Here is a 27,904-nt window from a genome sequence, read left to right as displayed (position 1 = left end):
GAGTTAGCATACTTGTAATTCAAGAAAGCAATTGTTTCATAAGACCCTCTCATGTTCTACCAACAGTGGAAGAATAAACACTATGAGGCCATGGGCTTTGGCCTATAAATTACAAACCATAGTATTACATAGAATTTACAGCACTGAAACAGGCCATTTGGCCCAATGTGTTTATCTAACTTCCACTTCAATGCATCTGTGCTCGGCGTCTCAACTACCCCATGTGGTAACGACGTCCACACTCGAACCACTCTCCGGGTAAAGACGTTGCTCCTGAATTCCCTATTGGATTTATTAGTGACTGCAAATGGAAACATCTTCCCTACGTCTACCCTATCAAACCCTTTCCTAATCTTAAAGACCCCTATCAGGTCACCCCCATGTCTCTTTTCTAGAGAGGAGAGAGACCACACCTGCTCAATCTTTTCTAATAGGTATAACCTCTCAGTTCTGGTATCATCCAGTAAATCTTTTTTTGCACCTTCTCCAGTGCCTCTAGATCCTTTTTATAATATGGAGACCAGAACAGCTCACAGTACTAAGTGTGGTCTAACCAAGGTTCTATACAAGTTTAACAACTGCTCTGCTTTTCAATTCTATCCCTCTCGAAATGAACCAGTGGTTGGTTTGCTTTTTTAAAAAAAAAATAACCTTATTAACTTGTCTCGCTACTGTTGTGATTTGTGTATCTGTATCCCCCAATCCCTCTGCTCCTCTACCCGACTTAAACTCTTACTGTCCAAGGAGTATGTGGTCCCCTTATTCTTCCTATCAAAAATGTAATACCTCACACATCTATATTGAAATTCATTTGCCAATTACACACCTGTTCTGCACGTTTATTAATGTCTGCCTGTATTTTGCTGCAGTCCTCCTCGGGCTTTGGCGTCATCCGCAAATTTTGAAATTGTACTTCCGATTCCAGAGTCCAAATCATTTATGTAAATGGTGAACAGTGGTCCCAGCACCAATTCTTGTATTTCACCACATCTCACCTTTTGCCAGTCTATGAAACTACCTTTAACCCATACTCTTCTGTTTAGAAGCCCGCTTGCTATCCATTCTGCTACTTGTCCCGATTCCACATGCTCTGACCTTTGTCATGAATCTACTATATGGTACCTTATCGAAGGCCTTTTGAAAATCCAAATATACTACATTACCCTGGTCAGCCCTTTCTGTTACTTCAAAGAATTCAATACTGTTCATCATGCATGAAATCCATGCTGCCTATCCTTTCTTATATATGGAAAAAAAAAGAACAAAAGTGCCTCAGATATCTTTTCCTTAACTTCTTTTAAGCACCCAGAACTTTCTCAGCTCAGCCATTATACCTTTGGTGGAAACCCTGGATAGGCCACGTAAATGGGGTTACAAGTTATAGCAGCTGATCCAGAGAACATCCAAAGAAATTCGTAGCACAGGTTTATTACAAGTGATGGTTAATGAGTAGCAAAAGTAAATATACAAGTTCACTTAGAGTTTCTAACATATCCCTTCCAATACAACAATGTTAACTGTATAACCTCCATGTAAGATTTTGTCCACTAACCAAATATCACCCTCTGCCTGGGCCATCACCACCACCTCCTCAATGCAGCCCTTCAGCATTGCCAAATAAAAACATAAATGGTACTGCTTGGCCATTCGACAGGACTGTATGCTTCAGAGGCATTCAGACCTACCATTCTTCAGGCCTTAAGTGACTGAATAAACAGTTGAAGTGATTGCTTATCGTCCCCAAGGCATACCCAGCCCCACAATGAATATGTATTCTCTTGTCAAGATGCTAATTCAAGTCAGCAAAAAGCAAAAGTGACTAACCACATCTCAAATATGTAACAAAATATAGATATTATTTAAATCCTTCAGTCAATTAGCATAAATCAATCAGTAATGCTGGAGACAACCAGTAAGCAGGCAGTAATACATTCTTCAGACAAAATTTAACAGTTTGCTATATTTTTCATTGCCCTAGAGTGGGCTGCAGAAATTGCATTTATCATGGAGATTGCATACCTGTGGAAATACAGTTCTTATTTCTACTAGTATTCCTTCATATTATCATCATTTATAGGAACATAGAAGTGTACCAGACTGAAAAAGGCTATCTGTAAATTATAATGCATTGGCTCTAACCAATGTAGGTAATGGTCTCCAAAAAGTATCTTGACTCGAAAATAGTGGACATTATTGAGCTTGAACAAAATAAGAGTATAAATCCAAGTTTTAATCCTTATATTAACATAAAAAGTTATATTTATGAAGAAATGCCACTAAAGCAATACTTCACTTTTTGTAACATCTGCTAAAACCAAGAGATGCTAATACAATATGAACCTTGAGCAGTGGGAAATTTGAAAAAACGAACACTTTAAACTTTATCCCAAGTTTAGAATGCTTTAATCAAACCCATTAACATTCACCTGTGGGTTTTTTTTTTAATTCGTTCACGGGATGTGGGCATCGCTGGTGAGGCCAGCATTTATTGCCCATCCCTAATTGCCCTCGAGAAGGTGGTGGTGAGCCACCTTCTTGAACCGCTGCAGTCCGTGTGGTGACGGTTCTCCCACAGTGCTGTTAGGAAGGGAATTTTGACCCAGCGACGATGAAGGAATGTATATTGGTTAGTAGTGTTCTTCTGAGCTTTGTTCTGGGGCAAATTTAAAAGGGAGTTTTACTTTTTTTGCATCTGGCTATGTTAGATCAGACCTAGCGATGCTCAATACACCAAAAATTGGTACCACTAGTAAAAAGTTCCTTTTCTTGAGCACTAATCCACATAAAAGCAAGGTGGTCAGGTATGGCATGAGTTTCCCCCAATTTCATTCATGACAAGGACCTGTTTTCTAATTAGAATTATTACAGGCATAAAGTTTGAAGGACAGTCACCATCCCCACACTACTCCTGCATATAACCCTGTCAAATGCAGCATTTTTGTTCATTCTCCCATCCTCTTAGCCAGGTCATCAACTGATGACAAAAAGGATTAAAAAACACTTTTTCACCCCAAGTTAAGGATAAATCTAGCTCAATACAAAACTTCCTCCCAAATAAGAGGAATGGGACGAGGAAAGGACAGCAATTCAATTTCTTCTCCCTCCGACAATGATTTGAGTCGCATCATGCAACACTAAACGAATTGCACCTGCTCCTATGTATGTTCTGCTAACAAAAACAGGGCTCATTTTATAGAAGCGAATGATTATAATAGTTAACTAAAAATGTCTACAAGGAGTACTGTGCCTAGTTTTGCTCCCTGCACATAGCAAAGAACATCCTCGAGAAAGTGCAGAGGGCTACCAGATTGATACCTAGCTTTAGGCCTCTTAGTTCTAAGGATGGGTGCCAAGAGTTGGAACTATTTACTTGAGAAATGTAGGCTTACAAGGACATAACAAATTTCAAATTTAAAAAAGGAATGCATTCAGTCCAACAGGAAAGTTATTTGACATGGATAGGGATGGTCAGACTAGAAGATATGCAAATAAAATTCTTAGGCAAAGAATCTGGAACAGATTATGTAACTATGGCAAGGGTGGATTCACTGCAATCCTTTAAAAGGGAACTTAAATTCCTTCTCAAATTGGCCAGTCTTTTGCTGTTTTGTGTCTCTCCCAGGAGACTGTACGGTTAAGATGTGGGTCTATAGTATACAGGGTTGCACCACATCTGGATGCGATGGTCTGACTGGGTCCAGTTATCTTTTCCTGTGCTTTTTGTACATAATATTTTTGGCTAGAATACAGATTCCAATGTCCCTTTTCAAAGATAATTTACTGAAAACAAAAAAGAAAACTGCAGAAAATTCAACCAACCCCTGCACTCATTTAAAAAAATGAAATTCAATTTCACTAGTCTGTATTCTAACAGGTTAGAAAAAAAACCACAAATGATGCCATGTTTATTTTTTCAAAATTGTAAATAGCTTAAGAAATACACTCTTTGGCAAGATAGTCCAAGCCCATAGCCAGTTCCATTATTTTGTCCATCTTCTCCCTACAATCCCCCCTACCCAAAAAAAGACTGCCTGATCTTGAACATAGATTTCTTAATTTAGAAGACAGGAAATGAATGACAACAGGTGAAGCATTATACCAATATTTATTTGTAGATTTCTCATTATATTGTTTACATAGTGATAATGATTAGCATTGCTAAAAATATCTGAATGATGTTAGTTTGAATTATTCTGGAAAGCATACAACAATATGTAACTGATCTCCAACGCAATTGCATCTGTTTTGCATTTTATTATGGCAAACTACATTTGAACATAAACAGCAAGAGTTCTACGGTTTTTCCACAGCATATTTTATCTTTCCTGTACATTGTTTATACAATTAAATTAATGGATGTGAAAAATAAATATTTTTGTTGTAAACACCAGTGTGCTCAAACTGATTTGGCTATTTTTAGAACAATTACTACATTTAGTGAACCTGGGCCTTCATTGCACATCAATGTCCACTCTCCTGGTTAAGCAGAATGGCAGCGTATAACAGTCTAGCTGTAAAATGCAGTTTATATTTTAAATTACCATAGAAAAAATTAGGCTTGCATTAGTCAGCAGTTCTGAGGCAGAGTACAGAATTCTATGTAAATGCAGAAACATTCAGGATCAAGGCATTGCACCTTCATATTTCAAATCTGAAATTTTTGGAAATCAGAGAAAGCATGTAATTTGTTCAACAGTTACCAGTTTTTTTTTTACATTCACTTTATATTCCTAGATAGCATCCTCCCTACAGACAACCCATGATGGCAGAAAAGGTGAGCTACTCTGCTAACTCCGTTTTGGGTTAGCTGCTTGGAGGTGTATAACAGCCTGAAATGACTCACCCTATGGATTTCTCTGACAGCTTCGGAAGGTAGAGCAGAAATTGGGGACTAAGTATGGGGAATTCGGGTGGGAGGAAGCCATAAGGAAGGGACAACTAATTTGTGTCCGATCACTCTATAGCATAAAGCTCTGAAGCATCAATACTTTGCTGCCACCCTAAGGAGTTGCCTGCAGTTTTAACTAGAGGATTATCTGCAGTTACCTGCAAGGGGAATTTAATCACATCATAAACTGACTTCTGATCTCAAAGAAAATTCACTTCTGAAGTACTCAGAGACTGACTAGTTATTACCCTTTTGAAAATGACTGTAGGCAACAGAACAAACAAAAATCCTACAATTTTTGGTTAAAGGATGATAAAATGTTATACTTTGGCACCTTTTTAGATCCTTTCTATAACCTATGACTTTTGCTTTTGAACATTACGATTGCCAACATCTTCAAACTTGAGTTAATACTTTTGTTAGAATAGCACAAATAATTTCACAAGTTCGCACAATAGTACCCAAAAGCCTGGATCCGCGACACCAATTTTACATTTCCACACTATACAGTTTAACCTCAACATAATGCTGACAGTCACAGTGTTCAAGAATTCAAAATTGCAACCTTTCTGGAATCAGTTGTTCGGAATAGCCGAGTCTTCAGAGATCTTAAAATGTTAAATTTACTTTGCAATACTCAGTATTACCTTTGTAGAGACGGGGGGGTAAAATTCAACTTCAGCAAGGATGAAAGACTGACGGTAATAGATCAGCCGCCCGGCCATTTTGAGCCGAAGCTGAATTTTACCCCTTCTATTTCCATCTATCCATTTTGTATATCTTTCAAATAAAAACACCACAAAGTTTCTTTTTAACCTTTTAGATCACTTCCAATTTTAAAATAGCATGGCAAGAGGAACACTTCAAATTAGGTCTTTTCAAAGATCTTTAATTTACTCAAAAACAGTTTCAGATATTCTGAACTATGTGCATTTATATAACAAAGAAGTCTCACTAGTTTTACTGCCTTAACTATATCAGAACTGCACTTGCTGTACCAGTTTCACATATCAGGAGCCAAACTTCACATCAGTCTGGATGGATTTGTACCAAAGGTAAAAAAGGACAGAAACTCATTCACAACCTGTTTTTTTTGTTAAAAAAAACATTTAAAAAAAACTCCAAGTGTCAGGCTGCAAAAAAAATGCATCAAAATCATAAAATTTTGTGTGCAAGTCATTTTTGTTCTTTGGGGATCTAGTGGGGTAGCAACTTGCTCACTTATGCAATGTCTATGTCCAAATACATAAATTTCAGACGTTTGTTTTGATATTTTTTTCTGTGGAAATCATTTCTTGTCCCTCTTTAATCTGTCAGGCTGCTTCTTCATTTCAATTCCAGGAATGGGGAAACATCGTGTTTAAAGGCAAGAGAACATAGCTCCAACAATCCTGATGTAAAGCAGTATGAATGAGAATCAGTTGAGAACTAAACACTATTTGTATTCAAGAGACCTTTTTTTATATTTATTGGTGGTGATGCAATACCAATTCTAACCACCCTCCCGATTATTTTAGTTTGCCTCTTGGCAACAAAAATGACTTAGCAATAACAATCACTACCAACTAAGTAAAAGTATTTTTCAGAAGAGGCAACAGTGCAAAATTCAACATCAATATTTCAATACTTAATTGCACCCACTTCATTTGTAGAGCTCCAAAAGATACAAAATTTTATTAACTGTGTACAGAAAAGGATAGCAGCGCAGGAAACTGAATGTAAGCTTATTCGGGAGTAACTGGTCAAATTAAATCTTCATTCCAGTGAAAGAACTGGGTTTTACTATGAAGTTCAAATTTTAGGATTTAAGCAATATAATTATATAAAAACATTTCTATCCCAAGTGCAAAAGAAGATATTTTTAGGTAACTAATTGGACACCTTCTCTGCCATGCAAAGACGTACTATTTATGATACAAGGGTCAATGTTGACAAAAGAGAGTATTAATATATCTAATATTTTAATTAAAACAATTGGCTATCTTTCTAGGAATTGATAATTCTGAATGCCTGTGTGTATGGATTTGGCGGGGGGGGGGGGGGGGGGGGGGGTAACCAGAGGGCAGCCTATCCAACATGATGTAGCACACAAGTGCATCACCAAGTATTAGGATGCATAGTTCCCTACAATTTTCTGATCTCAGCTAGACAGTCCAGCATTGACCCCTCAATTTACTGCCACCCCTGAGAAAAGGAAAATTGTAAGCAAAGTTAACATCTCAAAATTAAAACAGCTAGCTCAGAGAACAGCTGCAGCCACCTTTAAAGTCAGGGTGATGGAAGGAGACACAAAAAAGTATCCTTCAAAATGAGGGAGACTACAAAAATAAATTTTTCAAAAGTATAGTAATAGAATGTCACAAACCTACAGCTACATTCATTGCCTGCCATAAATCAGCCAGTTTGTGGATGCCTCCAAAGGCCCCAGAGAACAGGTATTAAATACTTTTAAAGAATAAGGAATATTGTATATTGGAAGTGAAATCCAGCACTTACCAAATTTGTTGAATTTTGTTTATATTCCATTACCTAAATGTCCTTTAATGTGTTTTGCAAGAGCAATTCCACAAAATTGTCAACTGCTACTTCCCCAACAATGCAGAAATCTATTATGTTGCAGGCAAACATTTTTGAACATCCTTAAAGATGAATCCCCTTTGATTTCTCCAAAAGACTAAGTCATGCAGCCTTACTGTGTAAGTAATACAACTGAGGTAGAGAATGAAGAAGCCCTTAATTATGCTTAGAAAGTCAAACGTCCAAATGACGCGAAATCACTTCCTCCTCCAGCAGTAGGACCACAACTTCCAGAAGGACCATTTTCATCATCATCAAAACGTCTCCACCATACCGGGGTTGTAACAGGCGGTATACGATCAGTTCTTTTCCGCGCTTCCTTTTCTTCTTCCTAGGAACAGGTTACACCATTATCATACCCAGAATTGACACTTTTTCTTTAAACAAATCAGACTATTTTCACAAAAAACACTTTCAGATACACACTCAGGTTAGTGCAACTTTTGTTCAGATACAAAATGCTCCTTAAATTATTTAGTACAACAATTTTCTGTTCCCAGTAAATACTAGATCTATGTGACAGTAACACCCAATGACCACTCAGGATCAGCCTTGTATCCCCAATCACCTTTAGTTTTTGTCCTTGTTCAGTAGGCTGCATGGTTTGTCTTATTGCATTGGAGATACCAACAGGAAACTGCAGTCAACAGTTAAAATGTGTAACCATATTAGGTTAGCTTTGTATTGGTTTGACTGATGCATCAGCATAAAAAAGGCTTTTCCCAATACAATAATAATTTAAATATTTAATTTAATTTGCATGGTAATACAATGGTTAAACAGGTAACTCCCAGATAATCACCTTATTCAGGCCCAGAAATGTTCTACTTCAATATCGTCGCCACAGGTTACATTTTCTCAATTCTAGATGGGCCACTAAGCAGAGCACCTTCCAGAAGCTGGAGTGGCCTGTGGCTCACATCTCTGAAAATATAACTATCCTGAAAAGTAGCTGTAAAGTAGTTTTGGGGCTGATACAAGTACAAACAAGAAACCATGGAAAGAGAAAAGCTATTTGACCCATTAAGAAATAGGAGCAGGTGTAGGCCATGTGTCCCCTCGAGCCTGCTCCGCCATTCAATCAGACCATGGCTGATCTTCATCCTCAACTCCACTTTCCTGCCCAATCGCCATATCCCTTGATTCCCATAGAGTCCAATAATCTATATCTCAGCCTTGAATATATTCAACAACTAAGCATTCACAGTCCTCTGGGGTAGAGAATTACAAAGATTCACAATCCTCTGCGTGAAGAAATTCCTCCTCATCTCAGTCTTGAATGGCCGACCCTTACCCTCAACTATGCCCCCTAGTTCTGGACTCTCCAGCCAGGGGAAACAACCTCTCAGCACTGACCCAGTCAAGCCCTCTTAGAATCTTATGTTTCAATGAGGTCACCTCTCATTCTTCTAAACTCCAGAGAATATAGGCCCATTCTACTCAACCTCTCCTCATAGGTTCACTAGATTAATTCCTGGGATGAGAATGTTCTTTTGTTGCACCACCTCTAAGGCAGGTATATCCTTCCTTAGACAAGAGCAAAACTGTACATAGTACTCCAGGTGAAGTCTCACCAAAGCCCTGTACAATTGTAGCAAGACTTCTTTACTCTTGAACTCTGACCCCCTTGCAATAAAGGCCAACATGCTATTTGCCTTACTAATTGCTTGCTGTACCTGCATGCTAACTTTTTGTGTTTCTAGTATGAGGGCACCCAAAACTCAGAACACCAACATTTAATAGTTTCTCACTATTACTATTTACTTAATTACTTAATATTTTGAAAAATATTCTGTTTTTCTATTCTTCCTACCAAAGTGAATAACCTCACATTTCCCCACATTATACTCCATCTGCCACCTTCTTGCCCATTCACTTAACCTATCTATATACCTTTGCAGACTCTGTGTCCTCCTCATTAGCTTACTTTCCTACCTAGCTTTGTATAGTCAACAAACTTGGATACATTATACTCGGTCCCTTCATCCAAGTCATTAATATAAGATTGTAAATAGCTGAGGCCCAAGCACCAATCCTTGCGTAACTCACTAGTTACAGCTTGCCAACCTGAAAATGACCTGTTTATCCCTACTCTGTTTGTTAACCAATCCTCTATCCATGCTAATGTTACACAAGATAAGGGCTCATGGGGTTGGGGGTAACAGCCTCGTGTGACACCTTATCGAATGTCTTTTGAAAATCCAAATATACTACATCCACTGGTTCTCCTTTATCTACCCTGCTAGTTACATCCTCAAAAAACTGTAATAGATTTGTCAATCATGATTTCCCTTTCATAAAACCATGATGACTCTGCCTAATCATATGATGATATTCTAAGTGCCGTTACCAGTTCCTTAATAATGGATTCCAGCATTTTCCTGACAACTGATGTCAGGCTATCTGGCTTATAGTTCCCTGTTTTCTCTCTCCCCCTCCTTTTTTGAATAGCAGGGTTACATTTGCTACCTTCCAATCTGCTGGGACCATTCTAGAATCTAGGGAATTTTGGAAGATCATAACCAATGCATCCACCATCTCTGCAGCCACTTCTTTTAGAACCCTCGAATCTAAGCAATCAGGGAATTTATTGGCTTTTAGTCCCATTAGTTTCTCAAGTACTTTTTCTATTCTGATAATTACTTTAAGTTCCTAGTGAGCCCAAGCCTTCCAAACATCTGCCTCATCATGGACAACATCTCAGGTTAATCATCTATTGGGTCACAGAGAATTTTACCAAAGTTTCAGAATTCTCAATCATCATATTCCAATTGAATTACAAATGCTATTGACAGATGATCCCAGCAGCATAGGAATCTGTTTGATCCATGGAGTATTTAATTATCAGTCAATAAAGAAGTGAAAAAGATCAATGCAGAAGGACGATAAAAGTTTGGTAAAATGTCTCTAAAAAACATAAGTAATAGTTTGGCATGTGAGTAAGTCAGTCATTTCACAGGCACCATTTCTTAGGAAAAACTTGTAAATAGCCATTCAGATTTAAATAGGTAACGTTCTACTCCAAGTAATGCTTAGTGTTTAAAATAAATAAAATTTAGATTAAATGCGAACAAAAAATGGCATTCATCCCATCAAACTGGATTCTCCATTGTCATGTACGACTTGAATCATTAAGTCTTCCCAATTTATTTTTATTAGGAAGCTGAACCACTGCATGTACAATTTTCAAGCTAGAGCTAATTTTTCCATCAACATTTAAGGTTACTGAGTAAAGCTCAGATCATTAATTTAATAACTGCATTACTTAACCACATCTGATTGTACTTTACAGACTGCATTTGATTCTAGTCTACTTGATCATTTACATTCATATTTTTCTTTAGAAGCTTCAATCTTACTCTTAACCAAATTTTTTTTTGAACTTACATTAACTACTTTTGCTCAGACTCCAACATATTTGTGGTGCAAAGGGAGACAATAAAATCAAACCACTTGTCTAGATGGAAACTTTCCAATTTTGTATGTGTCCTTTAGTTCTGCAATTAGTGTCAAAGTTAACTAACCTGCTTACTTCTACATAATCACAACCTTACGGTATTTTAATGGTTACTTGTTTTATTTTCATTGTTCCTCCAATTAAAAGTTCAGTTCTTGTAATCTCTTCATAATTTAGTTTCAAGACATGGAATTTTATTGGTCACTGTGTTCTGAATGCTCTCCAAAATAAAAGTCCATCAAAAGATGGGGTGTACACAGTTTCAAATGTGGTCTTTACATCACCAAATAATTACAGATGGGGAAGCCCATCTTAATGCCTCCCTTTCCTCACCAAGCCAAAACTTCACCCCAGGACCTCATCTACCAGTCTTGAACCAGTGTCTCTCTGGATTCTCTCACATCAATTGCCTATAGTCCCCCATCAAACTCACCTCATCCATGAGACCTGCACTTGCAACCCCATTTCCATTAAACCCAACACCACCCAACTTCCCTGCCTGACCCACATGGTAGCTGACATAAAATTATTGTCTCTCCTTACACCCCACTCCCTTTCAAAACCAGAATATCACTTGTGTCCTCAAAAAACCCAATCTTCAACTCTTCTCTTCTCACTAACTACTGCCCCATCACCTCCCACCCTTCCTCTTCAGAGTCCTTGAATGTAGTATCACCTCCGAAATCCATGCCCATGTCTCCCGCAAATCCCTGTTTGAATCTCTCCAATTAGATTTTCATGACACTAAATTAGGAGGGACAGTAAGTAGTGCAGATGGCAGCAGAAAGTTACAAAGGGACATACAGATTAAACAAGTGGTCAAAGCTATGGCAAATGGAGCTCAATGTCAGCAAGTGAGAGGAGATCTGGGAGTCCAAGTACACAAATGATAACGGGGCTTAAAGGGTTAAATTATGAGGACAGGTTGCATAAACTTGGCTTATATTCCCTGGAATACAGCAGATTGAGGGGTGATCCGATAGAGGTGTTTAAAATGTTAAGGATTTAATGGGGTAGATACTGGAAAACTATTTCCTCCGGTTGGGGAATCAGGAACAAAAAGGGACATAATATTAAACTTAGAGCTCGGCCATTCAGGAGCACAATCAGGATGCACATTTCACAAAGGGTAGCAGATATTTGGAGTCGCCGCTCTTTCTGAAATATGTAAGTGCATCAAAGACTATATAGCAAAGGCAGGAAAATGGAGTTGAGTTGCAGATCAGCCATGATTTAATTGAATGGCAGAGCAGGCCCAAGGGGCTGAGTGGCCTACTCCCATTCCTAATGTTCCCATCTCTCCCGCAACACCAAAACAGCTTTGACCAAAGTCAACAATGACATTCTCGGGTGCATTATCCCTCCTCAACCTCTCTGCAGCCATTGACACAGTTGACCAAACCATCCTCCTCCAATACCTCTCCTACACTGTCCAGCTCAGTGGGACTGCCCTCACTTGGTTCCACTTTTATCAATCTGATTGTAGTTAGAGTATCTATATCAATGGCTTCTCTTTCCTGCACCACCGTTATTGGAGTCCCCCAAGGATCCTTTTAGTACATGTCCTCATCTACATATAGTCCCTTGGCAACATCAGTTGCAGATATGGGGGGGGGGGGTCAGCTTCCATATGCACATTGCAGAAACCCAGCTCTAATGCTTAACTACCCCTCAACATCTCCACTGCCTCTGTTGTCTAACTGCTTCTCCGACAGTCTTGAATGAGCTGCAGTTTCCTCCAGCTAGACACTGGGAAGCCATTGTACTTGCGCGCCCCACCCCCCCACCCCTTCCCCCTCAAACTCCATTCCCTCCATGGGACTGTCTCAGGTTAAAAGACTGCTCGCAACCTCGGCATCCTATTCAACCCCAAGCTGAGCTTCCAGCCTCCCGGCAGCCTTGGCTCAGTCGTAGCATGCTCATCTGTATCAGGTGGTTATGGGTTCAAGCCCCACTCCAAAGACTTGAACACGGAATTTAGGCTGACACTTCACTGCAGTACTGAGAGTGTGCTACACTGTCGGAGATGCAATCTTTTGGGTGAGATGTTAAACATAGGCCCCATCTGTCCTTTCAGGTGCATGCAAGAGATCCCATGGCACTATGCAAGGAAAAGCAGGGAAGTCCTGGCCAATATTTATCTCTCAACCAACATCACTAAATCATATTACCTGGTCATTTATCTCATTGCTGTTTATGGGACCTTGCTGTGTGCAAATTCACGGACACGTTTCCCTACATTACAAAAGTGGCTGCATCTCAAAAAAACTGTATTGGCTGTGAAGCAATTTGGGAAGTCCCGAGGATGTGAAATGTGCTTAATAAATGAAAGTTCTTTTGTATTCTAAAATATGTAATTTTACTTTATTATAAAGATAAAGCACAAAAACTTAAGCATGAGAAAATGGGAGCAGATTTCAAATGCTATGCTGATCATACATACAGCAAACGTTCTAGTCCTTCCTGGATATGGGAATGCCTTCACAAACTACTAAAATTCATCTTACTTGTGGTAAGCAGATTGATCGATCAGAAGACCAACTTATAAATTACTTGCAGACATTTTGAATAGTCCACTATAGCTTTACAACCAATAGTGTCATGCATTCTTACCAAAGCAAATTTACTGCAAAACGTTAACTGCACTCTATCCCTGTAATGCAGCATGATATACAAATTGGCTAAATTCACATACCTGTAAATACTGAATGTTGTCCTTGGAGATAGTTTCCATCAATTCTTTGCTTAATGCTGCTTCTCCATACAGTCTCACACCAGCCGAAACATGTTCGCCATCTACGCAAGTATGTCTAGTTACTCGCTGTCTGTAGAACAACACGTAAGCAGTGTCTTTGGGGAAGTAATTTGTAACATTGCTCACTGATTCAAAAGATGAAAACGATACCCTAGTATCATTGTATAAATACCACTGATCATCAGCTCTACTCTCGTCGTCCAAAATGATTCTTGGGCTGATTCCAGAGTTAGCATCTGCACATTCTCTGGCATAGCAATAGTAATGTCCACTTTCGGAAGATATCCCAGAGTGCACCACTACACAACAGAGGTCATAGGTAATTGACAAGTATGTGGTATCCTCTATAAAAGGTTTCCAGTTTCTGAGCTGGCGTCCCTGTTTTTCAGCATGAATTTTCTGTTCATCCTTTTCTGTGGTAATTCTAATGGGCAGTTTGAGAACTAAAGGGACTGACACATTATCTAGAATTTTTTTCCGCCTCATAGTTATGACATCAAAGGAGAACCTCAATAAGGTCAAGATGAGGTAATGTGGACCCCCTGTTAATTCCACCACTTTTTCTGCTTCCTGTAAAGAGGTACATTTATCACAGTAATATCTGTTGTCACCAGACAGCATTTCTGGTGAAAGAAAGTAGTTTATGAGGTCAGACACTGATCTGGAACATGCCGTGTCGCAAGCTTTTTCCCCAGAGGCCATTGCAAAGTTATTTTTTGGCATGGAGCTAAATGGATAGGGATTGTTATCTCTCATTACTCTAGAAGATGAAGGCTCTTCCTTTTTTGCTTTTCCATGGGATCCTATTATTTCAAATGGTATGACTCGGACTGAAGGCTCTTTAGATTTTGTTTGCTTCTGTTTTATTGGAGATTTAGTAGTCTTGTGTTGTGGTTTAATTTGGGACACAAAATTATCTGAACCAGTAATCTCCACTGAAATATTAGTGTCACATGAACTGCCAGACCTTTGTAGAACCTTATTAGGTGGTGGAAAAGCCAGGGACAGATCTGTAAAAGCTTCTTCTCGGAAGGAAACATTACGACAGCAACGGCAATGGATCCTGGTCACCATCTTCCCACCAAACATTCTTTCTATTAATGTTTTCCCTGGATCTCGATCTTCTTTACGAGTTTCAATGCATGAATGTTTCAGTCTGTGGGAGATTCTTTTACCAGTCTTCTCTTCCTCATGTAGCCTTGAAAATAAAAATTGAATATTTACAGCAATATGGAATATGGGTGGTGACAATTTCATCATCTCAATGAATTCCCAGGTTAAGAACCTACACCATCTTCCAAACACATTACAATCTCAGATCAAAAAAATACATAGTAATAACCCAGTGCGTGTAAGCAAATCACTGTCACTACTACCAGCTTTGCCTTTGTGAGCAGTCATTACCAAGCAAGTAAACAAACACCATTGCCAGCTGAAAGCACTTAGTCAAAAAATGTAAATTTAAAAAAAAGAGGCAGTAAAATTGATAATGATGTTCATTTTGAGGCTATACTGTTTTAAAATGTAATTCATCTGCCACAATATAAAATGTAGCTACCAAAACTCAAAAAAAGGTTAAGTTTGATCCTTTTTCTCCATTGAAAAGTAAAAAGTTGAACAACCAATCAGGTGTGGTTTTCCTTATTCTTCAAATATTGTCCAATGTGCACACAGAAACAGGAATAATCTGCCATCTTCAGAGGGAAATCCTAACTGGATGGACAGAATCATACTAATGGTACTCATATATACAGAAAGTTTCCAACCAAGTTTAGTGAGACTTCTCCACAGATGTTACACAAAGAATGGCATCTAACCATATCTTCATCAGCTAGTTCTTCCACTTGTATCCTAACCTTCCTTCTTTCACAATTACCAACTCTACAGTTTCTTCTTTTATCAACCTAACCTGGGTAACATTAAAAAAAAAACGATGGCCATCATCTGCTATGCTTTTTGCCCTTGCCACTGACATACAGGATAACACAAAATTCATCAGATCAAGGGGGCGAGTCAGGACCATAAAATTTATATGCAGATGACTCGTGTCATCTCATCCTCTAGCCTCCTGCCACAGTATAGTGACTGGTTCTGAACAATATAGCACGCCTTCAAGATAGAGAATCATTTACATTAAGCCATAAGCAATGGCCATTATCTCTCACTTCCCTCTGAAATTTCCTCCTCTTTCCCTTTTTAAGTAATTCTATTAAAATTTTAATTATGTAGGATGCTAATATGCAGACCAAGTTCTATTTTCCACAGTATGCAAAGCCACCTCTTTGTAGAACTGTCACTACTGGATAGTTGGTATCCTTATAACAAATATATTCTGACCAATCTATCAATGCCAGATGTTATTGGTATACATTCCCCTATGCCACCTCCAACACATTACACACTTCCATATGTATGTACAAGTGCCACTTACAAGGGTGCTTGCCAATATGCCAGCTTCCTAATGACTTGTTTTAACTTTTGCTGCTGAAATGAGCCAAAGGTGTTCTGCGCTTGCACTTTTAGATTGCACTTATCATTTGCCATGAACCAATAGTTTTGTGGATCTAGCTACAATGCCAGTTGACGCTCTTCTCCAGTACTTCTTTCCAACTTCAGGTGAGGTCGCAGCTGCTAGTGCTGCGAGACTTCTGCATGTGGAACATCTCTCCTAAAGATTCCCCCTTGTGAAAAGCTACTGTTTAACCTAATAGTATCGACCCCGAAAAATACATGACTGCTAGCAAACGATCACTGTACTTCAAAATAATTCATCCTATGTGAGGTGTTTCTAGGAAAAACCTCACATAGGATGAATAGGTGCTTCTAGAAGGCGCTACATAAATGCAGATTTCTCATTTTTGTATCCGACCCCAAAGGGGTTGAAGTGGTGTTCCTTGTACAAAGAATTTCCACTCAGCATGATTCAGTTTCAATATGCACACTTTCCTGGAATCCAGCAGGCTACGCTAGATCTGAACCAGGAGATCTTCCTGTTCAGGATCTATTAAAGTCAGCCTGCTTTAAGGGCTAATACGTCCAAGGTTTTGCCAGGCCAGTTAATGGATGGAAAACAGTGTGTCTCCTGCCAATTCTTGCAAATGTCTCATGTTCTTAAAGTGAATATACTGTGTATGCCCCAACTCCACTGCTCATTTAAGTACTGAACCACTACTGTGTTATCAATCGTTCACATACTGCTTAGTGATTAATGGTCAATCATACTGCCTAAAATTTGTTAGCTTATATCCATGAGGTATAGGAAATGAGCCACATATTGTGCACTGGCACCTGTAAGCAGGTTTCTTTGGTGTTGAAATGACTCCAAGATGACATGCCTGGCGACAGGAGCTTAGTATTAATTTAACTCTGTGCTAGACTTAGTAAACCAAAGCCAGAATCAGGGCAGGTTTGCAGTATTCCAGGACAGTGTTCGTGATTGACCAGCCATTCTGTCTCACTAATGGAACTTGGAGGGATAGACAGTCACTGGGGACTGCGATACTTCCCACTCTGCTCAAGAAAACCTAATGCCAATGTTTTCATGGAGAGAACTGGGTAAGCAACAAAAGATTATTCTACTGGCAAGCTGTGCCGTTTTACTTGGTTAACACTGCACACACTTGGGCGTCCTTAAACTTTGGCCCTATCAACCTATGCCTAAGCTCTTGAGTTAGGTAACTGGGTTATGTCCCTATGGGGACAGAGAGTACAGTCTACATTGGATAAAAAAATGTTATAGGTATAAGATATGTGAATAGGTGTCCTCAGACTCAAATATGGTAAAGAGAGAAAACTGCAAATCTAAAACAAAAATTGTTAGAAATACATAGATCAGTCAGCATCTGTAAAGAGAAAAGGAAACATTTGGGTTGCAACCTTTTGTCAGAATTGTAAATTGAAAGATAAGCAAGCATTTTAGTAGAGATGGAAAAGAGGAGCAAAACAATAGATCTTGTAGTCACAGGGAGGAGATTTATGACTTGCAAACTGAATAGAAAACGTTGGATAATCTAGAAGATCTGTGAAGCAATGGAAAGCCAATTAAGAGAACAAAAGAATGTGCAAACATCTGACAGTAACAACCAAGGAAGTGGGGGAAAAAAAACAGCCTGCATAGTCTGAAATGAAAACAGAAAAATGCTGGAAACACACCGTAGATCCAACATTCCTGTTGAATGAAAAAAGGCCAATACTTTGGGCACAGATTCCCTAGTCATAACTTTGTTTGAAAGGTCTGCAACCAAAGGGTGTACCCACCTCTTCTCTCTTTGCCACGATCTCCCCCCCCCCCCCCACCCCCATCACTTCCTACTGTAAAGAAAATAGGGGATACAGCTATGGTCTAAAATTTGAATCTGGTAAATTCCTTTGATGTTCAGTAGCAGACTTGTGGTTCATTAGGAAATAGGAGTCAGATAGTTGGCGTTCAGCCTTTAGACTTCTTTCTCCCCATCTCTGCTATTGGGCTTTCCAGTCATCTATAGAAGATTACCAATTCCCACAGCTACATGGATTATACTTCTTCTCACCCCACTTCCTGTAAAGCCTAGAAATATCTTTGCGCTGCCTGAACTGGGCACAGGTCAAGGCAGTAAACGGTGACTGGCTGCAGCCCATGGTATCAATTTGGGGTCAGGAGGAACACTCCTGCACCTCCCGACTCCACATTCAGTTAAGTATTTTTTAAAAACTTACTTGTTTGGTAATGGTCTACAACACTCGCCAAGGTCCGCCGGTTAGGCTGCTTATAGACCTGGTTTTCCTGAACGTAGCTGACATTTCGGATAGACCCTTCATCAGAACACATTTCTGGTGAGGTTGGGTGGGTGGGTGGGTGGGGGAAGGAAAGAGGAAATTGTGCACCCAGGATGTTGACTTTTTCTCCCCCTCCCTCTTGTAGGACTGGTAGCCTTACTGTAAAGATTGGTGGCATTGTAAGCAGTGTAGATGAAAACATAAAATTACAAAGGGATATTGATAGATTAGGTGAATGGGCAAAACTGTGGCAAATGGAATTCAATGTGAGGTCATCCACTTTGGATCAAAAAAAGGATAGAACAGGGTACTTTCTAAATGGTAAAAAGTTAAAAACAGTGGATGTCCAAAGGGACCTAGGGGTTCAGGTACATAGATCATTGAAGTGTCATGAACAGGTGCAGAAAATAATCAAGAAGGCTAATGGAATGCTGGCCTTTATATCTAGAGGACTAGAGTACAAGGGGGCAGAAGTTATGCTGCAGCTATACAAAACCCTGGTTAGACTGCGCCTGGAGCACTGTGAGCAGTCCTGGGCACCGCACCTTCGGAAGGACATATTGGCCTCGGAGGGAGTGCAGCGTAGGTTTACTAGAATGATACCTGGACTTCAAGGGTTAAGTTACGAGGTGAGATTACACAAATTGGGGTTGTATTCTCTGGAGTTTAGAAGGTTAAGGGGTGATCTGATCGAAGTTCACAAGATATTAAGGGGAACAGATAGGGTGGAGAGAGAAAAACTATTTCTGCTGGTTGGGGATTCTAGGATTAGGGGGCACAGTCTAAAAATTAGAGCCAGGAGTGAGATTAGAAAACACTTCTACACACAAAGGGTGGTAGAAGTTTGGAACTCCCTTCCGCAAACAGCAATTGATGCTAGCTCAATTGCTAATTTTAAAATCTGAGATGGATAGCTTTTTGCCAACCAAAGCTATTAAGGGATATGAGCGCCAAAGGCAGGTATATGGAGTTAGATCACAGATCAGCCATGATCTTATCAAATGGCAGCGCAGGCTCAAGGGGCTGAATGGCCTACTCCTGTTCCTATGTGCCTATTACTGTGAATATCCAGCAATTTTCGTTTTTTCATTAGACCTCTGCCATCAGGAATCTTTCTTTTGCTTTATTTCCCCCAATTTCTTGCCTTTTTTTGTGGGCCTCGTGTCTTTTCAACATCTTTGCTATTTTCACATTCTTTTGTTCTTTTAAGGTCTTTCAATTGTCTCACTTACATGATCTTTTAGATTGAATTTTCTATTAAGCAATCTGCAGGCCATTCAATCCATGAACATCCTATGACTGGAATATCTTATTTCTCCCACTTTTTTCCCCCCCAACCTTAGTAAAATACTTGCTCATTTAAGTTTTCACTTCTGAAGGGTTACATCCAAACTGTTAACTTGTCTTTTCTCTTTTGGAATCAAACTACTTTCAAGAATAGGTTCCGCATGGGATGCAACTGTGATTTCCTTCCGTTAATGATGAAACATGGAGGCCATGGTCTGAATTGCTTCTTTCAGACTTTGCTGAAGATGCTCAGGCAAGTAGTTGTGCAGGTACAAATTTCTCTCCCTCAGGAGAAGCCAAACAGAGAGGCATTTTTTTTTTTGAAGGACCAGTCAGCTAACATCAGAATGCTGTACTGGTAGCTTACTGTGCCATTGTTGAATCAAAGGGTTCCTGGGATTAGTTAATCTTTCAAGTCAACTGATGCCAACTAGTCAGACAAACTGCTCAGATGATATGCAGAAAAATGACATCTTGGATGCTTTCATTTGGAAGGAAATATTCCAAGGTGCAAAGGTCCCTGGATCAGCAGAAGACTATTCTTTTTGGGAAGAGAAAGTACAAGGAAAATCCAGAGCTTTTCTGGCAGTGGAGCAATTATCCAATGGGCCCCAACAGTCAGCAGCTGGACTATTCTTGCAACCCCCACTGCCTCCTGTAGCAGGACAATTAATTCCCTGGCCAAAGCCTGTGACAAGATGAAAGGACAATTATCTCTGATTTCCTTCAGTCCAAGTTAGATGCTGAGCCTGCTTAGGATGGACCCTTTCAATCATGCCAGATATGGTGTGAATGCTTTGCTGGTGCTTTCTATAGCCCTTCAGCACAACTGATTTATTCTTGCCAGAGAACAGGACCCCCAAAGTCTGACAGCAATCACACATCCCTCTCACTTCTCTCTCCATCTCTGCATTTCTCATCCAGTCTCTACTTCCTAGTCCCCACATCACTCATTCCCTTTCTCTGGGTCTCTCCCTCTAGTATATCATGCAAGAAATTTGAAACTTAACATTATTGATTTGCTTTGTTTCCAACTATTTGCTTGAAATCTGAATTGTACTTATTCATGCCCCTTCTTGCATTACTTCTCTCTCATGAGTTCAACCCTCATTTGTTCTCTCACCATCTCATTCACCTATCCATATCAGTTCCATTCCCCCTCTTTCGTTCCTGCTAACCTTGCCACTTCTCTTACCCCTCCCCACAGAGATAACTGGCAATGACTTTAACCTTAGTAACAATTCCAGGTAATATCAGACTTGTTTCCTGCTGCAGAGGCCAACAGTACATTGCATGTTTGTGCAATATCAGCCCCAGCTTGCTTTTAGTGGAGTTTGAACCTATTTACGAGCACGGGGTAGGACCTTGGCTAGATATTGTGGCATAGTGAGGGTAAAATTTGTTTCTATGATTAAATCAAAATATTAGTTTCTCTCTCATAGCATTACACATAAGGACTATAGTTCATCCTCGCTCCTTAGGTGAAGCTGGCTTAGAGGGATTGGGCAGGGGGGTTGGGGGGAGGGAAGAGAAGGGGAGCAGGTGACGATGCAGGCAGGGAGGTGAGGCAGAGGTAGGGGAAGGCAAATATCTTTACAAGCAGCAGAAATTTTGATAGGAAAAGAGAATGACATGAGAACAGGTCCAGGAGTAAGAAACAAATTTAAAAATTGGGTAGAGAGGCAAGGTGGGACGTGGCAGACACAGACTGGGACTGCCAGATGGGGACACCAATAAAAGAATCAGAGATAGCATAATAGCTCCAAAGTTCGGGTGACACGATGCACAAACGCTACGCGACAACAGCAGAGAACTACTGCAAACCAGATGTTATGCAGAACTTGAGCAAGGACGGACTCAGTAGAGCGTGCCATGGGGCTTTCCAGGCAACCATATTGATCCAGCTAAATTTTTTCAGTAAAGGGCCGGACTGGCAGAAAGGCCACTGTGAACAATAAGAAATTTGGCAGGCAGTGGGGCTGTGACTGGTGGAGGGGGCCTGTTGCTGATTCAATAGTAGAAATGGGAGAGGAAGTTATAACAAAATACTCTGAAAAAGCTAAAGGTATAAACTTATTTTGAATTACTACTTATCTAGAAGTATACTTACCTCTAAGCAGCAAAACATGGCAACCCAGCATAAAGGAACAGGATGAGGGTGGGGGAAGGAACATAGGAACAGCAGAGAGAAATGAGGAGGACCATGCCATGGGCTGGTACACACCCCTATCCAGGGTGATTGGGTTTGCCTGGAGCTGTTGAGGCCTTGGCTCTGGATCTGCCATAACAGGTATTAACATTTAGGGAGCCACTGCAATACTTAAAAGAAACTAGGACTTGGAAAGAAGTTAGGCCAGAGCTGGGGTTGCAGTTGGGAGGCCTAGAGCAGGAAATTACAGGTGGGTGGAAGCCTGCTGAGGAGGTGCAGCAGGGAGTTTTTTGATGCTCGTTAACAATTAGAAATGAACAGACAGTGAAAAGCTGAGATTGGAATCAGCGATGCTGGCTACAGAGGGGCTTAGGTCAAGAGCAGAGGAGCCAAGCTCCTAATAGCCACAGGATAGATAATATGTCAGCCGCCAAATAGTTATCATGGACCAATGAATATAGATCAGATATATATCTCAGGTGAAAAAATTGAACAGCAGTAATCCCCAATTAAATTTATATTGCACACCCTTCAACTAACCTGTCCAACAGATATTTTAAGTACTCTGAACAGTCCTGTTGGGCTCCTGGGTTAAACCACGGAGGAGATGAAGCTTTCAAGAAGCTACTGGGGGAGATGGCTGGTCTCTACAAATGTAAATTAGAAAAGTTAGAAATTCAAAAATTGTGTCTCCCCAACAAAAGCCACAGAAGGATTCTAAAAAGTTATATTAGCTGCTTATGATAGTCATCCACATTCCTTGACATTTATGCTCCACTTGCACAAGGATGTATCTAATAGGGAGGGGAGAAGGAGAACAAAATATCACAGATAATATATTTAAGAGCTCTGGTCCATGTTAAGGACTGCAAGAACTAGACTGTAGAAATATCTCCATCAGGAATAACAGTGAAAAATGCCTATACATCAAACAAGTTTAAAAAAAAAGTCTAAAAAAAGTTACAAATTGGGAGTGTGAGGTATTAGAGTAGGAACTATATCTGCGGAGGATAAACTATGGTCAAAGAATAAGGAAGACCATACCAAGAGCAGGTAATCTAATTTTCTTCCTCTTCACCTGCAAACCACATATATAAGGATCATATACATTGGGGGGGGGGGGGGGGGGTTGAAGAGGTAGAATATTCACAATTTGATATGAAAGTCGCATTAATCCTACTGCAAGTTAAGATCAAATTTTCCATGACAGATCAACCTAAAAACAGTAATGGTTAATAATTACACCACTTTATCTATAGATTCCCAAGGCTTTTTCAACATAGGTTCATGTGAGGAGGATGTAGATAAGGTACAACAAGCTTTGACTTATGCTAGTGGTTGACATCCAGCCAAACTGTAATGCCATGCATTGCTTAAAAATGGTTGAGCAACGATTAGAAATAAGAACAAAAAAGTAGAATCACCAACATTTAAAAAGGTATTAAATAGATGACACTGATATCGGGTAAATTTCCATTTTAAATTTAGGGCCTTTGAAGCAAAAGATTTTCTGGATTTAAAGGGTATTCAACACAAATGGCAGGAACTCCCCAGCTTGTCCAAGAGCAGCCAGTTCATCTCAAGAAGTATGCTGTCAAAAAGAGGCTCTGGAAAGCAATGTGCTGGATCAATCCATTTATCAGAAACAGATCCAACTTATGAATGCAGAGGTCACTGGTCTGAGAACCTACTTTCCACAGCTAGTAGAATTAAACTGATCTTTATATCTTAAGCCTGCTGCTGAATGAGAGATTTTTTTAAAAAATTCGTTCATGGGATGTGGGCATCGCTGGCAAGGCCAGCATTTATTGCCCATCCTTAATTGCCCTTGAGAAGGGATGATGAGCCACCTTCTTGAACCGCTGCAGTCCATGTGGTGAAGGTTCTCCCACAGTGCTGTTAGGAAGGGAGTGCCAGGATTTTGACCCAGTGACTATGAAGGAACGGCAATGGTGTGTGACTTGGAGGAGAACGTGCAGGTGGTGTTCCCATGTGCCTGCTGCCCTTGTCCTTCTAGGTGGTAGAGGTCACGGGTGTGGGAGGTGCTGTGGAAGAAGCCGTGGCAATTTGCTGCAGTGCATCCTATGGATGGTACATAGTGCAGGGAGTGAATGTTTAGGGTGGTGGATGGGCTGCCAATCAAGCGAGCTGCTTTGTCCTGGATGGTGTCGAGCTTCTTGAGTGTTGTTGGCGCTGCACTCATCCAGGCAAGTGGAGAGTATTCCATCACACTCCTGACTTGTGCCTTGTAGATAGTGGAAAGGCTTTGGGGAGTCAGGAGGTGAGTCACTCACCGCAGAATACCCAACCCTCTGACCTGCTCTTGTAGCCACAGTATTTATATGGCTGGTCCAGTTAAGTTTCTGGTCAATGATGACCCCCAGGATATTGATGGTGGGGGATTCGGCAATGGTAATGCCGCTGAATGTCAAGGGGAGGTGGTTAGACTCTTGTTGGAGATGGTCATTGCCTGGCACGAATGTTACTTGCCACTTATCAGCCCAAGCCTGGATGTTGTCCAGGTCTTGCTGCGTGTGGGCACGGACTGCTTCATTATCTGAGGGGTTGCAAATGGAACTGAACACTGCAATCAGCAAACATCCCCATTTCTGACCTTATGATGGAGGGAAGGTCATTGATGAAGCAGCTGAAGATGGTTGGGCCGAGGACACTGCCCTGAGGAACTCCTGCAGCAACGTCCCGGGGCTGAGATGATTGGCCTCCAACAACCACTACCATCTTTGTGCGAAGTATGATTCCAGCCATTGGAGAGTTTTCCCAGATTCCCACTGACTTCAATTTTACTAGGGCTCCTTGATGCCACGCTCAGTCAAATGCTGCCTTGATGTCAAGGGCAGTCACTCACCTCACTTCTGGAATTTAGCTCTTTTGTCCATGTTTGGACTAAGGCTGTAATGAGGTCTGGAGCAGAGTGGTCCTGGCAGAACCCAAACTGAGCATCGGTGAGCAGGTTATTGGTGCGTAAGTGCGGCTTAATAGCACCATCAACAAAACCTTCCATCACTTTGCTGAAGATTGAGAGTAGACTGATGGGGTGGTAATTGGCCGGATTGGATTTGTCCTGCTTTTTGTGGTACAAGATATACCTGGGCAATTTTCCACATTGTCGAGTAGATGCCAGTGTTGTAGCTGTACTGGAACAGTTTGACTAGAGGCGTGGCTAGTTCTGGAGCACAAGTCTTCAGCACCACAGCCGGGATGTTGTCAGGGCCTATAGCCTTTGCTGTATCCAGTGCACTCAGCCGTTTCTTGCTATCATGTGCAAAGCACCCTCAAGGAGAAGCACCTTCAGAGAGATTGTGAAGGTGAAGAGGTGTGGAGAGATGGCAAGGCAGAGATTTATTGATAGTTTCAGAGGTCAAGGGTACAGTTGTTCCCACTAATGGTGGAATAGAGGGAATGAGGAGCAAGAAGCAATGAGTTGTTGGAGGAGCAGACTGCTTGTGGGGACATAAATGGAGGAATAAAAAAAATCACTGAGGTAAGGTGGGAAAGGGCATTGGAAATATCTGAAAATGGCCCTTTGCATCCTGAATAAGTTGCAGTTTGTGGAGGATGGAACTAGGGAAGCCAGCAAGAAAAGCACAGAAGGAACCAAGCATTGGTCATAAAGGCATGGATTAGAATCTGACAGTGGCAAAAAGACAGAAAAAGAGGTAGGAAATAGATGTTGTAAGAAAAGCACTACACCAGCTTTCTGTATAACATTGTAAACCTTGCTAAGGAAAAACATTATGTCAGCTTTGCCATGAACAAAAGGGCTTTCTGTAGGCCCAAAAGCTTTCTACGACATTGTGAAAGGGGAGGCCTCCATGGGCAATTAAACATTCGGCACCGTCCATGGTTATCAGTTGGAAAGGGATGGATCCCTAGCTTTAACGTTTTCCTTGATGGAGTTAGTACCATCTCAGAGACCACAAATCAATAGAGGGCTGTTAGTACCACTTGTTGTATGCACAAGGGAGTAGAGACTGATAGCCCCACAGAACAGAGCGGGTGATTGATGGAAGGTCCATACAGAGATAATTGCCTTGAATCTGTATAAAGTTGGCTACTTCTCCCCACAGAGTCTTCAAAACTTTCTCGGAGCATGTCTGGGCTGCTCATTAATTAGGACTCTCGATGGTGCACTTCGAGGTCCTTGTTAAATGATCAACTTTGTCAGGTTGTGTTCATCTTACTAGCACGCCTGATTGTACTTTTGTATTTTAACATCTTTGTTACTTGTTACAACTTCTTAATAAAGCCATTATACTTTGTAACAAACCACCTCACAACTTTTTGATTAAGGACTCGAAGTGGAAAAAAAAGTTTTGGAAAAGATCAGCTCGGGGTTGAGCAGGCTACCAAGGCTTTGAACCTTCAACCTTTCTGGCTGCCATCTTAAGCCAAGTTTGATGTGTGTGCTTTGGAATTCATGGCGACAGAGGTAAAGGTGGGTATCTTCAACAAAAATAAAATGCTTGCAGATAATGGAGGTGAATAGTATGTAAATTGTTAAAGAGGAATGAACCAAAAGGTGGATGCTTGTGGGACACTACAGGCGACTGTAAGGGCATGGGAGGTGAAACTGTTACAGGACATGTAAGGGGCAATTTTCCTCTACTAGTATTATGCACAGGGGGTACACTATTGATGGGGGCAGAGGATTTCCTGCAAGAGAAATTTAAAAAGGGGATAGGGACAATAAAAGGAGAGTGTTACACTGGAGGATGGGGAGAACAAATATTAAGAAAGCCTTTAGAAAGGCTCCAACACTTTAACCTTTAGAATCCTTGGCAAGGGTTGAAGAAATGAGATAAAAATTGAGAAGGGAAACTTCGCATGTAGGCTCAAGACCACTGCTGCAGTGTGGTGTCACTGGCTGTGCCAACCCTATGTTGCATGTTACCAGGTTCCCTTACAACAGATACTACAGCTCTATATCTAGCTCTCTGCTAACCCAGGTCCTGTTAAGAAACTTATCCAATTATGTTGCTAAGTAGCTGGAAAAATGACCACAAATATGATTGGTAGTATCTTGGCAGGAGTGACCAATTAGGTTATGCTGGCTGATCATTAACTTGGCATGTCTTCCTTCAAGCAGCACCATGTAAAGCATACTGTGCTGTAATTGGGGTGCTTCCAAAAAACCACCCACCGTAAGTTTGTCAGGTGTGCACACATCTATGCCATCAGGCCTTCGGTCACAACTTATCGATAATTGGAGCTTCTGCATGCACTAATCATCCAATAAAGCAAATCCTAGTCACCTTTATCTATAGATGCAGGTGTGCAAATACTGGTAGCTGGGCATAGGGTAACCTGACCTGCCTGGCATCCCTTTGGTGGGCTTTTTTCTTCCCAACACCTTAGATAGTGGGATTCCCTTTGGAAATCCATTGATGCCACTACTGGTGCTAAAAACATTTCTAAAACAAACATAATTGGCACAATGGCTCATGAGAATCTAAGTGTCAGGAGAACTTTTTTAAAAATTATAAAAGCAGGTCAAAAAGTAACCTCACTACTGTTTTTTGTTGGCAACAACCAAGATGGCATTGGCACTTATACAACCTGTTCCTCAAAGAGCTTTTACCTTTTTAAAAAGAGATTTCAAATAGTCAGGGCCTATGAAACACAATGCACTGAGAATCAAATCCTGTTGGCATCGCCAGAGCAGCAACTGGTAGTTTCAGTCTATACAACATTCAGAAAAATCGGCTGGCTGTCAAAAATATGATGGTGGTCCATAATTTTCAACTGATGTACTTTGCAGCCATTCTCTTACTAATTTAGCATCAGGCCTTCTATGCACTTGATGTTTGATACAGAGTTTCTTCCTTAGATATATGCCATAATTCATCTCCACAAGGAAAATACGCCAAGGATTTGGACAGGAGACAAGGCACTTCAATAGCCAGTGAAAGTAGAGTTCATGCACCAGAGCTTAGGAAAAGACCCAAGCCTCCTGAAGTCAAGCCTGTGGTATGGCACAAAAAGAAGCAAAACATGGAATCCAGAGGGTGTGCAATA

At 40.5% G+C, this 27,904-nt stretch overlaps 1 protein-coding gene across 1 annotated transcript in view; it reads right to left on the bottom strand.

Annotated features, from left to right (window-relative positions):
• Positions 1-7,546: 7,546 nt before the first annotated feature.
• Positions 7,547-27,904, bottom strand: part of LOC137322523 (ubiquitin carboxyl-terminal hydrolase 35-like) — a 72,177-nt gene continuing 51,819 nt past the window's right edge. Inside the window, exons 8-10 of the mRNA XM_067985450.1 lie at positions 22,409-22,515; positions 13,618-14,875; positions 7,547-7,796 (exon numbers count right to left, since the gene is read on the bottom strand). Coding sequence (XP_067841551.1) covers positions 7,632-7,796; positions 13,618-14,875; positions 22,409-22,515 — 1,530 coding nt within the window. The 3' untranslated portion in view covers positions 7,547-7,631. The remainder of the gene's footprint in view (positions 7,797-13,617; positions 14,876-22,408; positions 22,516-27,904) is intronic.

Source organism: Heptranchias perlo, chromosome 6 (genome assembly GCF_035084215.1).
Source record: "Heptranchias perlo isolate sHepPer1 chromosome 6, sHepPer1.hap1, whole genome shotgun sequence".
Classification (NCBI taxonomy): Eukaryota; Metazoa; Chordata; class Chondrichthyes; order Hexanchiformes; family Hexanchidae; genus Heptranchias; species Heptranchias perlo.
Note: the sequence above shows the minus strand (reverse complement) of the source record. Positions and strands in the feature narration are given on the sequence as shown.